This window comes from Crotalus tigris, unplaced genomic scaffold (assembly GCF_016545835.1).
Source record: "Crotalus tigris isolate CLP2741 ecotype Arizona unplaced genomic scaffold, ASM1654583v1 scf7180000018016.4438896, whole genome shotgun sequence".
Lineage (NCBI taxonomy): Eukaryota > Metazoa > Chordata > Lepidosauria > Squamata > Viperidae > Crotalus > Crotalus tigris.
Genome location: NW_024096778.1, coordinates 1,210,197 through 1,222,963, shown reverse-complemented (window position 1 = coordinate 1,222,963; position 12,767 = coordinate 1,210,197). Strand labels below are relative to the sequence as shown.

The following is a 12,767-nucleotide window of genomic DNA, read 5'->3' as shown; positions in this document are numbered from 1 at the left end:
CTTAGCATTTGCCCTGGTCCCACCTCCTTCTGCCAGAGACCCACAGATCTATCCCACTCCTGCCCAGGCCCCCACAGGCCCCCTTGACGCAAATGATGTAGAGCTGGCCACGCCCACACCCACTCCATTCACACCCACCCAGTAAGCCGCACCCACCCTGGCCACACCGACCTAGCCCGCTGAGAGTAACCGCAATGCTGATGCGGCCCTCAATGAAATTGAATTTGACACCCTTGCTCTAAAGACTCCAGAGTTGACCCAGGATCACAGACCGCCTACTTGTGATTTAAGAAGTGATGGTACCCTTTTCACATTTTTGTAATCTGAATAATTCATTAGTAAATTTAAGGAGCTTGGTTCTTGATTGTTGAAAATGAAACTACCATGAAAAAAGCGTCACTTTTTAAAAATTGTATCTCAGCCTGCATTTATTCTTAAGTGGTCAAGATAATTTTGAACAAGGTTTTACCTTAGATTCAGTAAACCAAAGGAATTCAATATGATTTTCATTGACTTTTATGTTTGCTTGTGTCTCCATAGGATCAAACCTATCATCAATCATTTTCTGTAGTGGAATATGGTAAGTGATGACCGGCTGCTCTTTAAAAACTGGTGCTTATAATTCTTTTAGAAGAAGGTGAATGAAGTTTTAAATTTAGAAAGGTAGTGATTTTCCACAAAACTGAAATCCAGAATGTTACTTACCATTTAAAAAAACATGGAAATTATAATACTCAGATTGCAAGACTGTTTAGCATAAAGTTTAATAATTTGGATCCTGACAGTAATTCTTAGAGTAAACCAGCTGAAATCACTTGGGTGGACTTACTGTAAATAATCATGATTATCTTCTAATATGAACAAGATCAGATCTAGCTTTGAGTATCCAGTTGTTTGTAATGTTAAATTTATCTTTTACAGTTTGCAAAACCAAAAGTCATTCTGAGATCTATCCATTCATTCATGTAATGAGGTCTTCCTTGAATAATAAATATATAATAGAGGAGCACTCAAACTTAATATTTTAGTTGCTTCAGTTTCTCCATTATGTAATTTTAATTGTTGCTTTTGGTTTTTTTCAGGGCTACCAAAGTTTGAAGTCTCTTTAATAACACCTATGTATTATTCTATGCAAAGTAGGTTGAATGGCACTATTACAGCAAAGTAAGTAAAAAGTAAATATTATGGCATTGAGAGCTTATCTATGTTTCAGATATAAAAAGGTTGCAATGCTGGAGTAAATTATTCTACATTAGAATGTTTCTCTTATTTTGGAAGAGGTGGAGTATAAGTAGGTAAAAACAGTTCATTATTGTGTGGTGGCAGCAAAAAATATCCAGAGTATGCATCAGTACATTGCATATACTTGCCGCTGTGTGTGTAAGTGTGAGTGTGTATGTGTGTGTGTGTGTGTAAAGTGTGTGTGTGTATGTACAATCTGATGCTTTATTTAAACTAAATTGGTATATCAGTGATTGCATGACTTCTGTAGATGCCATATGCTAAATAAATAATAACTTGCTACTTGATGGAATATGGGCAATAGTATATTGGCTGGCACAATATTTTATAGATTAAGATTCTGCCTTATGCACAGTGGCAGGAGCAGACAAATATTCAGATTATTAAATGGTAGAGCTACTTGTGACACAGATACAGTTGGGACTGATAACCTAGTTTATGCCTTCTCTATTTTACAACTACAGCTTGATGACTGTAATTGTAATGTAATAGGAGTAAATGTTAAAGAGAATTAATGAACCAGTTAATTAAAAATAGTTCTATATTGGTGAAATTAAGAGGAAGGAGACGGGGAATGATAGACGATATGAATGGATGGCTGAGACAAGATGAGAGAGTATAGGAGATATGACTGAGCTATTTGGAGAAACAACAAGGATGAGTATGATCTGTTTGCTTAATAGGTATGTAGGAATGTGCAATGAAAAAAAATGATTCATTTATCTATCACATTTATATAGCTGTCTCTAGATAGCTTATAGTAAAAAAATAAAGCCACTCTAGATGGCTTATAGTAAAAACAATTATGCAACAAAATATTAAAACAACACAATTAAAAGACATCAATAATATTAACAAGACAGTGGAGAAAAATTATGTTAAAAATAATCAGCAATCTCATTAAAACTCCATCTCCTTGAGACCCCCAGGTCTGCTGTCAGAGCTGGGTTTTAAGGGAATTCTGGAAGGATGTCCTAGATGGGAGCCAGTCTCACCTCAAGGGGAACAATGATCCACATAGCATGATGGAAAAGGCCTGTTTTCTGGGTTTCTCCAGATGAATCTCTTTTGCAGATGGCACCTGCAGCATATATCTTTGCTGGACCTAATGGGAAGGGCAGATGTAATTGGGCAGAGGTGGTCCCTGAGATACACCAGCCCAGTGTGATGAGTGTTAGGAAAATAGAGTGAATGATTGCAAGTTAACCATCAATGGTGAAAAATTAGAGCAGGTGTATCAAGCTGTGCATCTTTTAAGTTCAAATGCTGGCAGCAAGGAGGAATTAATGTTTATCAAAATAAGTAAAAACAGATGTACGTCCTCCTGTACAGATGTGAGGATTGGGCAAGACGGAAGAAAAATAAAAGTTGATTGCTGTGAGAATGGCATACTTTAAAAAGTGAAGCTGTTTGGGCATACGCAAAGGAAAACATGATAATCAAATTGCAAAACAAATATATAGACAAAGACTGCATGGATTGAAAGGAGGGGGATAAAAAGTTGTGATTGGATGCTGTTGAAAAGATGTTCAAAAGGAAAAAGCTGAGAGGAAAAAAAAAAAAAGGAAACCATTGTTTCCAAATTAAACCGTCCAGGATACTAAGTACATGGTAGGTTATCACATGCTTTCAGTCTGTCTTTTGAAACAAACAGTTTCCAACTGATCCTTTTTTGTGGTGTTTTGGGTATTCATTTCAGGTACGTATATGGAAAATCAATGAAAGGAAAGGTCACTATTGATTTCTTCTCATTGTTTCGAGCACAAAACAAAAAGATAACTAAAATAATGGAGGTGAGCCATATTCAGTTCTTGACAATATACTTACATTTCAGGAAAATTGTGCATCATGGCCCACCCTCGCTCAACATTTTCTAGTGATTTATCCGGTGGTATTTCTATTTTCCTTGCTGTTTTCTGATCCAGAATAGCTTCTTCCTCTTCCTCATACTACTACTTTGAGCCCTTATTAGAACAAATTAAAAAAAAGCTTTTTGCATGTTTTTCTATTTCTTGCTTTTTTGTCTCAGAACTGACCTATATTCACATGCAGTGGGCATTTCAGAGTTTTGGAATTAAGGTTGGCTGGAGACCATGTATGATAGCTTATTGGCAGGAGTTTTAGGAAAAAACTTACGTGAAGGATTAGGGTTAGGTTTATCTGTTTCAGAAGTATGATATTTTACATTTATTTGCCTTGTAAAATCTGATTTCTTTTAAAACAAGATTTAAATTGTAACTCTGGCTTTGACTTGCTAAACCAAGTGCCTAGCCATTACTGCCATGGTTTGTGCAGACCAGTTCAAAATCTAGAAGATTTGAGCCCTCTTAAAACAAATGTTAAAGGTGATACCACCCCAAAAAGGTCTAACGTCTGTAGTAAATATGGAGATAATTTGAAAACAATCCTCTAATTTTAATTTTGTATCAGCTTTATGACATTTCAGCTGTCATGGCTATTCTTTCCACAAGTATCTTGTAAAACTGTAGCTATGCCAAGAGAGGGGAATACAATGCTAATAAATCTCTGGGTCTTTTCCCATCATTTTGATGACCAGGACTTAGGGGACAGTATCAATTGTGAATACGTACAGATGGCCCTTCTCTCTCTGGTCACTTGCAGAGTCCTGGATGCAGGGTCATGAAAGTATAGCAAGGAAAACACCCATGTCCTAACCCACCCGAGAACATACGATATCTTTAGGGAAACGCCCAAAAGGGAACATGTTTAGCTACTTCTGCTTTCTCCCTTCTTATCTACAGTGTGCCAGATTTATTGGGTGAAATCTTTATCTTATGTGTGTCAGCTTTGCTGGATGGGTTGCTTATGTAATCAGAATAAATACAAGGATTTCTTGTCATTCAGGGCTTCTTTCATTTAGAGAAGTCCGTCTTTGTTCAGCTGAATAAAAACGTAGAAGCTTAAAGGTAACTTCTGGTTTCCTGTATTTTTTTTATCAAGCAAAACCTCAGAACCTGCATATCATTTTCCTCAGTTTTAGCAAGGAAGAATAGTGGATAGATACATTGCGGTGTAGATACATCCCAGTTCATATAAACTTGTGTATGGAAAAAGCATCAAAAATAAAATGTAACAGTGATATATGGTTAAGAAGAACAGATCTAGATGTTCTGGCTAATGCAGGGATAGGCATGGCTGGCTCAGGAATTCTGGGAGTTGAAGTCCATGAGTCATAAAGAGCCAAGGTTGCCTACCCCTGGGCTAGTGTGAAAATCTGATCTAATATTGCTTCAAAGATAACAGGATTAATATATTTTTTCTGATCTAAGATTAATGGTTCTTTGAACTTTACACTGGAGAACCCAGAGATAAAAGATATAACTGTCAGAGATGAGGATCTATTGCACCCAGCACCTATAGAAATTACAGCTGTTGTTACAGAATCTCTTACAGGTATGTTGTTTAATGTGGCTTTTATAGAACATTGGAAGAGATCAAATCAAAGACATATTTAATTCTGCTATATCTTTTTACTGTTGGGAGTCAAAATTCCACATGGACAATATGAGTACAGTTACTAAATCACACTCATATTTCTTAGCAATTGATATTTGGAGGGATGGTGATTCTAATTTAGGTACCATAGCTTATAGCTATGGCGAGGGCCTTTTTTGTTATTTTTTGGAGGGGGACATTTGATGGGATTTGTTCTACCTATTTTACTCATTAACAAAATCTGTCGCCTAAAATTGGTCATTTGCAGCTAAATTTCATAATTTTAAAGGCTCTGGAAACTGAGATAAGGACATACCACCTACTATTATGCTAAACCATAAACTATCAACAAAACACAAGGCTTAGGATGACATATTACACTAAGACATTAAGCGATTTGTTTTTAGTCTTAGCATGTTGTGTGAATCTAATCAAAGAATGTTGTCACTTAGAATAATAAGTATGAGCTGCCTTGCTTCAGTGAAGAACAAATAAATCTGGTGTATCATTTTTAAAATCTCTGATTGTTATAACAGGAATCTCCCAAAATGCAAGTGCTACAGTATTTTCACAGCCACATGATTATGCATTAGATTTTCTTGAGTATCCAAGATTCTTGAAGCCTTCTCTGAACTTCATTGCTATGGTGAGTAGTGTTGTTTTACTGTTTGCTTTTTTCAGAAATGGATTGAATGAAAGATGCATCAGAAAGATGGAATTAAATTCTCAAAAAGTTTAGAAGACTTAAATGATTTAGCTACAAGTCTTAAGGAAGCCATTTTATTTCTCAAAATCTCCTTCCACACCAAAACAAAAGAGGCCAAAAATGTTCTTTTCCCATTTGATATGTTCAAATAATAATAATAATAATAATAATAATAATAATAATAATAATAATAGTCCCCCAGTGAGGCACTACCTTGACGTGGTTGTGGGGCTTGTGTACTCTGAGGAAGATGAGAGCTATGCCAGAGGTTCAACCATACTGGACAGGTCTCATCAGAGGAGTCAGACAAAGAGTGTCTCTCCCATAAAAAATATGGTGAGACGTAAATTTCAGAATGCCATACCGGCTCGGACATCGCCCGGGTTAACAAGGTCCGCACTAGATATTGGAGTTCCTGGATATCTGGTGAAAAATGGGTTACAGGACTCAGGACTGTTGGCTGAGCAACCAGGGCCAGCAGCTGCAGAACTACTGGAAGAAAAGGTGTTTACCCGTCGCAGATACACAGTGATGGAAAACAAAGAAATAATGATCTGTTACTACAGATCAAGTCCAACAAGACGAGGATATCTAAAACGAATGCACCAATTCTGGAAAGAACAACATCCAGAATCAGAAATAACAGAACAGAGACTAGCAGATCAACGCCGATTTATAACACGAAATAAAGTATTTACAGAAACAGAATTGGACGAACTGCAAAGGTTTACCCAGGGCAAAGAAATCAAAGCCTTACAAGAAGTAATTCAGAATGTAGAGGCAAACCAGGGGGAGTTGGCAGTGAAGGAATCCAGCAGAGATATACAACTGTTCTCATTTGGAAACCAGGCACCTCTTCCTCAGGAAGAACAAAACCCTCTAACTAAAGAAATAAAAGAATTGAAACAAAGAATAATTGAGCATCTAAAACAGCACAAAAACAACAGAATAAGGCTACCTGCATTGAAGCTTGTTCCAAAGAAACAGCTAGCACAAGCATTAAAAGATGCAAATACTGCAATAGCAAGTATAAGCACCAATTCACTGCAAGAAACAAACCAACTAATGTACAGCACAGCTGCAGTTATAACAGAATACCTGGGATGCAAAATCAACAAAAAAGAAAAACAAACAAACAGTGCACCAGAAAAATGGAAGGTTAGACTAGAAAATAAGATCAGCAAGTTAAGATCACATGCAAGCAAGCTAGAACAGATGAAAGAAAAGAAGCTGAAGAACAAGAAGACCAAAGAATACCTAATCAAGAAATACCACTTAGAAACAAGGAAGATCAAGGAAGCACTGGAAATAATAAAGCAACAAATAACAGCTATAGCCAGGAAAATCAGTAGATATGAAGCTCGAATTGCAAACTATAGGCAGAACCTCCAATTTCAATCCAATCAGAAACGTTTCTACCAATCCATCAATGGAGAAACTGCAAGGAATCAGTCAGTACCTGACAAGGAAGAAACAGTGCAGTTCTGGAAGCAGATATGGGATAACCCAAAGAAATACAACAAGGATGCGGCTTGGTTAAAAGAGGTGGATGCAAATAAAACAGAAGTTGAAATGAAAGAACTAGTAATAACAACAAAAATGGTAGAAAAAAGAGCAAAGAAAATCAAAAATTGGTCAGCACCAGGTGAAGATGAACTGCATGGGTTTTGGTTGAAACATCTAACTGTTATACACCCACTCATTGCCAAGCAGTTCAACAATATACTACAAGGAGGAGAAATTGAAAAGTGGCTAACAACTGGGAAAACCTACCTAATAATGAAAAATCCAGCAAAAGGGGCAACACCAGGTAACTACAGGCCAATTACCTGCTTACCAACAACTTTCAAATTACTAACTGGTGTGGTAGCTGATGCAGTACAACAGCATCTAGTTGAAAACAATCTCTTTCCACCTGAGCAGAAAGGAAACCGCCCCAATAGCAGAGGAACAAAAGATCAACTCCTAATAGACAAAATGATCTTGGAAAACTGCAAGAGAAGGAAGACCAACCTGAATGTAGCATGGATTGACTACAAAAAGGCATTTGACTCTCTGCCACATGATTGGATAATCAAGTGCCTAGAAATAACAGGAGTAAGTAGAAACATCAGAAAATTTGTGCAAAATCGATGGCACAATGGAAGACAAAGTTGCAGATCAATGGTGAGAAGCTGGGAGAGGTTAATATCAAGAGAGGAATATTTCAAGGAGATTCATTATCACCATTACTATTTGTTATTGCACTGTTTCCTCTGTCAACAATACTGAATAACTCAGGACATGGTTATCAAACATCAAAAACATCTGCTAGACTATCCCACCTCCTTTACATGGATGATCTGAAGCTGTATGGAAAAACATCATCTGAAATAGAATCGCTGCTCAACACTGTCCGTATATATAGCCAAGATATTGTAATGGAGTTTGGCTTGGACAAATGTGCCACACTTACTATCAAACAAGGAAAAATAGTGAAAACTGAAGGAATCAAGATGCCCCACGAAAATAACATTAAGAGTCTGGATGAGGAAGAGTACTACAAATACTTGGGTATCCTTCAAGCTGACAACATCAAGCACACTGAAGTCAAGAAAAAGATTAGAGGTGAATACATCAAGAGAGTGAAGAAGATCTTAAAATCCAAACTCAATGGAGGAAATACCATAAAGGCAATCAACACCTGGGCAATCCCAGTCATTAGGTACACAGCTGGAATAGTGGACTGGACTCAAGCAGAACTAAAAGCAATGGATAGGCAGACCAGAAAAATAATGACAATGAATCATGCCCTTCATCCACGCAGTGACATTGATAGACTTTATCTACCAAGGCAAATAGGTGGGCGTGGAATGCTACAAGTACATCAGATGGTTGAAGAAGAAAAAATGGCTTTGGAAGAATATCTGAAGAACAATGATGAAGATGCACTGAAATTAGTATATCAGGAAGGCTTACTAACTACTGGAGAGACCAAACTGGCCTACAAGAAAGACCAAATGAAGAACAGAATAGAGGCATGGGAAGACAAAGCACTACATGGCCAATACATTAAAAAAATAGCTGGGAAAGCAGATAATAATAAAACCTGGCAATGGCTAAGAGCAGGAAAATTGAAGAAAGAGACCGAGGGACTAATTCTGGCTGCACAAGACCAAGCCTTAAGGACAAATGCATACAAAGTCAAAATTGAGAAGACAGCAACAGACAGTAAGTGCCGCCTATGCAAAGAAGCTGAAGAAACAGTGGACCACTTGGTAAGCTGTTGCAAGAAGATTGCACAGACTGATTACAAGCAGCGGCATGACAAAGTAGCAACAATGGTGCATTGGAAGATCTGCAAAAAATATCATTTGCCTGTAAGCAAAAACTGGTGGGATCATAAAATAGAGAAAGTCATAGAAAATGATAAAATTAAACTGCTCTGGGACTTCAGAATTCAAACAGACAAGCACCTGCAACATAACACCCCAGACTTAACAATTGTCGATAAGAAAGACAAAAAAGTCTGGATAGTGGACGTGGCAGTGCCTGGAGACAGCAGAATAGACGAGAAAGAACTGGAGAAGATAACAAAATACAAAGACCTACAAATAGAAATAGAAAGACTGTGGCAAAAGCAAGCAAGGGTAGTACCAATAGTAATAGGCTCCTTGGGTGCAATCCCAAAGCAACTGGAGCACCACTTGAACACCATTGGTATTGACAAATTCGCTATTAGTCAATTGCAAAAGGCGGCCTTATTAGGAACTGCTTCCATCCTGCGACGATACCTGTAATACCATCAAACATCCACATCTGCCTATCCCAGGTCCTGGGTAAGGACTCGATAGGTAGACAAAATGCCAAATCCAGTCTGAACATCTGGCTGACTGTGCGATGATCCACCATAATAATAGTAATAATGATGATGATGATGATGATGATGATGATGTTCCACTGATTAATTGTTCTAACCGTCAGAAAATTTCTCCTTAGTTATAGGTTGCTTCTCTCTTTGATTAGTTTCCATCCATTGCTTCTTGTCCTGACTTCAGGTGCTTTGGAGAATAGCTTGACTCCCTCTTCTCTGTGGTAACCCCTGAAATATTGGAACACTGCTATCATGTCACCCCTCGTCCTTCTCTTCATTAAACTAGTCATACCCAGTATCTGAAGTCTATATGTACAGTATGGGCTACAGTATTTAGTATTTTTATTTGACATACACATATCAAACATTGCCTATAAATATTTCTTTCTTTTGGTATTTATTAGATTTATATATTAACCTTTATTTTCTACAACTCAGGGTGGAGAGTTAGAGCAACATTGACGTCACCAGATATTCTAATGGTTCCTTGCTGCCAAAGATAGTACTGCCATTTCAAATAAGTGCTCTACATAAAGGTTATTATTGTTTTAAAGAATTTTGTTTCTAAAGTTTAATTTGTTTTCAGTTGAAAGTAAGAAGAAATGATGATCATCCACTAACGTCTGATGAAAAAAAGAATAATGTCACAATCACGGTCACACAGTCAAAAATTTATTATCAGATACTTGAGGATGAAAATGAATCGCTGCAAAAGAACACAGTTTATGAGCTAAGTTATCCTGTTCTAGAGGATGGGGTTATTCAGATGGAGCTTCCAGTTTCAGCTAATACAACAGTTTTGCATATTAAGGTATATTCCTTTCTTGTCATTTTGCCTAAAGGAAAGCTTTAACTGTCCAGTGAAAATAATCTCAATATGGAAATTTGTTTAATGCCTGTCTTCTTCCTCAAATGTATCTCACTAGGCATCAGATATGTATATTGCTTTGTAATATTCTCAATAGAATATTGTTGTTGTTATTAAACCACAGTTTCCTATTAGATTAAAAACTCTTTAAGAACTGTGGTTTGGGTTTGGGCTTTCCCAAAGTTGATGAGGCAAGTATGGTATGTGGGCAGGGAAGCGCCATAGTTTTCTATGGCTCATTTGTAATCCAAACTGCTTTAAGGGTACATCGACTTACAACAATTCATTTAGCCACTGTTCAAAGTTACAACAGCACTGAAAAAAATAACTTATAACAATTTTTCACATGGCCATTGCAGCATCCTCATGGTCACATGACCAAAATTCAGATGCCTGGCAACTGACTCATACTTATGATGGTTGTAATGTCCCCAGGTCATGTAATCATCTTTTGCGACCTTTTGACAAACAAAGTCAAGGGGGAAGCCAGGTTCACTTAACAACTGTGTTACTAACTTAACTGCAGTGATTCACTTAACAACTGTGGCAAGAAAGGTTATAAAATGGGGCAAAGCTCACTTAACAAATGTTTCACATAACAACAGAAATTTTGAGCTCAATTGTACCTGTAGTTTGAACACGGAAAATGCTTATAGGTATGCTGTTAGCAATATTCATCCTTAGTTTCTTCAAATGAATATTCAAAGAAAAAGGATAGGGTTGTATTTGAGGAACTATGCTAAGCGTTGAGTCTTCCACCTGTATTATTACATTTTTAAGGAAGATATACTTTTTAATTATTGTCTTATGTGCATTTTTTCGCCTTTTTTCTTTTTAACAGGCTGAATTTCTGGAAAGTCAAGCTTCCATAAAGATAAGTGATGTGTTCTACTCACCCAGTTTGACTTATCTCCAGATTAGAAAAACAAGCAAGGATTTTAAAGTAATTGCTTCTATCAGTAATTGAACAAGTTTCCAAAGTAAACAGCTGTATTACATAATGACTGGTGTGTTTAATTGAGACATCTTATTTTCCCTAGGTTGGGACACCTTTGGAACTCAGTGTTGAAAGCAGCGTGCCGTTGAATGAGATCAATTATATGGTAGATCTTAATAATTTTATTTATTTATTTTTAAAAAATCAGAGCTTAAAGTTACTAAACAAGCTGAGGACCTTGTTCTGTTTTACTTGGCGTGTAGATAGGGTATATTCAGGGAGAAAAATGGGGCAACAGATGAAATAAGTAAACAAAGGCAAAAAAATGATTAGCTGTTTTTTAATGGGACTGATTTTCAGCTGCACTTGTGCCTCTAGTAATTGAAGCACAGCATTAGATCGAATCTGGGTCGGTCACAGGGACTAGAGGTTTACTCTGCCGAGTTTTTGTACTCTTGCTGGAGCCCATCCGAAAGCTTGGAAGATTAAACCTTTGGTTCCGGTGACCGACTCAGATTTGATCTTGCAACACTATCTTGGGACACGTAGACCTGCCTTCATTGATATTGTTAAACTTCAGTTACTTTGGAACAACAAAGTAAAACTGAAGCAGAAGAGTTGAATGCCTAGCTTCTTTTGAAAGAGTGGAAAAATTATGTAGAGAATTATGGTTGCACAACCTGTGTTGTTATTTGGCTTGTTGGTATCACGAGCATCGCTTTGCTTTTTACACAAGTACTTTTGGGGAGATTGGGAGTTGAGAAATTTGCATGTGTGCAGGATTTGTTTGGAAGAAGAAGGATGTTTAAATTTTTTTACTAAAATGGATTATCTCTCAAAATCCACACTGTCTATCTGTCCCAAAACAATGCAGAAAATAGCAGTAATTAAATAAAGAATTAAAAATGAAGATTTTTGTAACTGATGTTAAAATAATGAACTTAAAAAAAATTAAAATATTGATTGATTGACCAGTTATATATATCATCATTCAACTAGGAAGGATTTCTATTGATTATTTATAAAATGTAATGCCCCCCCCCATCTTACCACAGAGTAGCCAAATAAAAAAATATATGCTACAGTTAAAGACTTTCTAGATTAATTCATGAGACACAGTTACCAAATATATATGTATTGAAAAAATATAGGATTGTGTTTTTTTTGTTTTTTTTTTGGAAAAAACACTGTTATTGTTTCAAATCAGTTTTGGATCCTGAAACTTAGATTGCATGTTTATACATCTGAATTCTCAACAATTCTGCTTAAGCTTGCTTTGTTACTATCTGAAAGTCATCACCAGTTGATACATTTTACAACCTTTTAGTATATTTAAAGAATTTTTAAATAAATTCAGTGAGCATTATATTTCTGACACAGGAACATCAGTCTAGTGCTAATGTAGTACTTATAGCTAGGAATAGAATCCACTATTAAACATAGAATTCTTTACAATCAGAAGCTGATGATTAGATGGGAAATATAATTCTAATATATAAAAAGTACACTTTAAAACAAAAATTTTAGAAATAAAACATTTAATACTCCCTTGTATCTCTGATTAAAGACACTTACTTAAATTAAACATGTATCACCAAAAAGACAGCCACTTCAACTACATTTTTAGACTATAATTTTGCAAGATCTGAGAAAAAGTTTCATAAGTTTTATAAGTCAAAAAGTTTTCAGTTTGTCCCCAAGATGA

At 36.4% G+C, this 12,767-nt stretch overlaps 1 protein-coding gene across 1 annotated transcript in view; it reads left to right on the top strand.

Moving 5' to 3' along the window:
• The window catches only part of CD109 (CD109 molecule), a 76,219-nt gene that overhangs the window by 19,922 nt on the left and 43,530 nt on the right, over positions 1-12,767 (top strand). The window contains exons 6-13 of the mRNA XM_039346638.1: positions 541-580; positions 1,083-1,164; positions 2,942-3,035; positions 4,533-4,656; positions 5,235-5,344; positions 9,844-10,068; positions 10,967-11,068; positions 11,166-11,228. Of these exons, the coding sequence (XP_039202572.1) occupies positions 541-580; positions 1,083-1,164; positions 2,942-3,035; positions 4,533-4,656; positions 5,235-5,344; positions 9,844-10,068; positions 10,967-11,068; positions 11,166-11,228 (840 nt within the window). The remainder of the gene's footprint in view (positions 1-540; positions 581-1,082; positions 1,165-2,941; positions 3,036-4,532; positions 4,657-5,234; positions 5,345-9,843; positions 10,069-10,966; positions 11,069-11,165; positions 11,229-12,767) is intronic.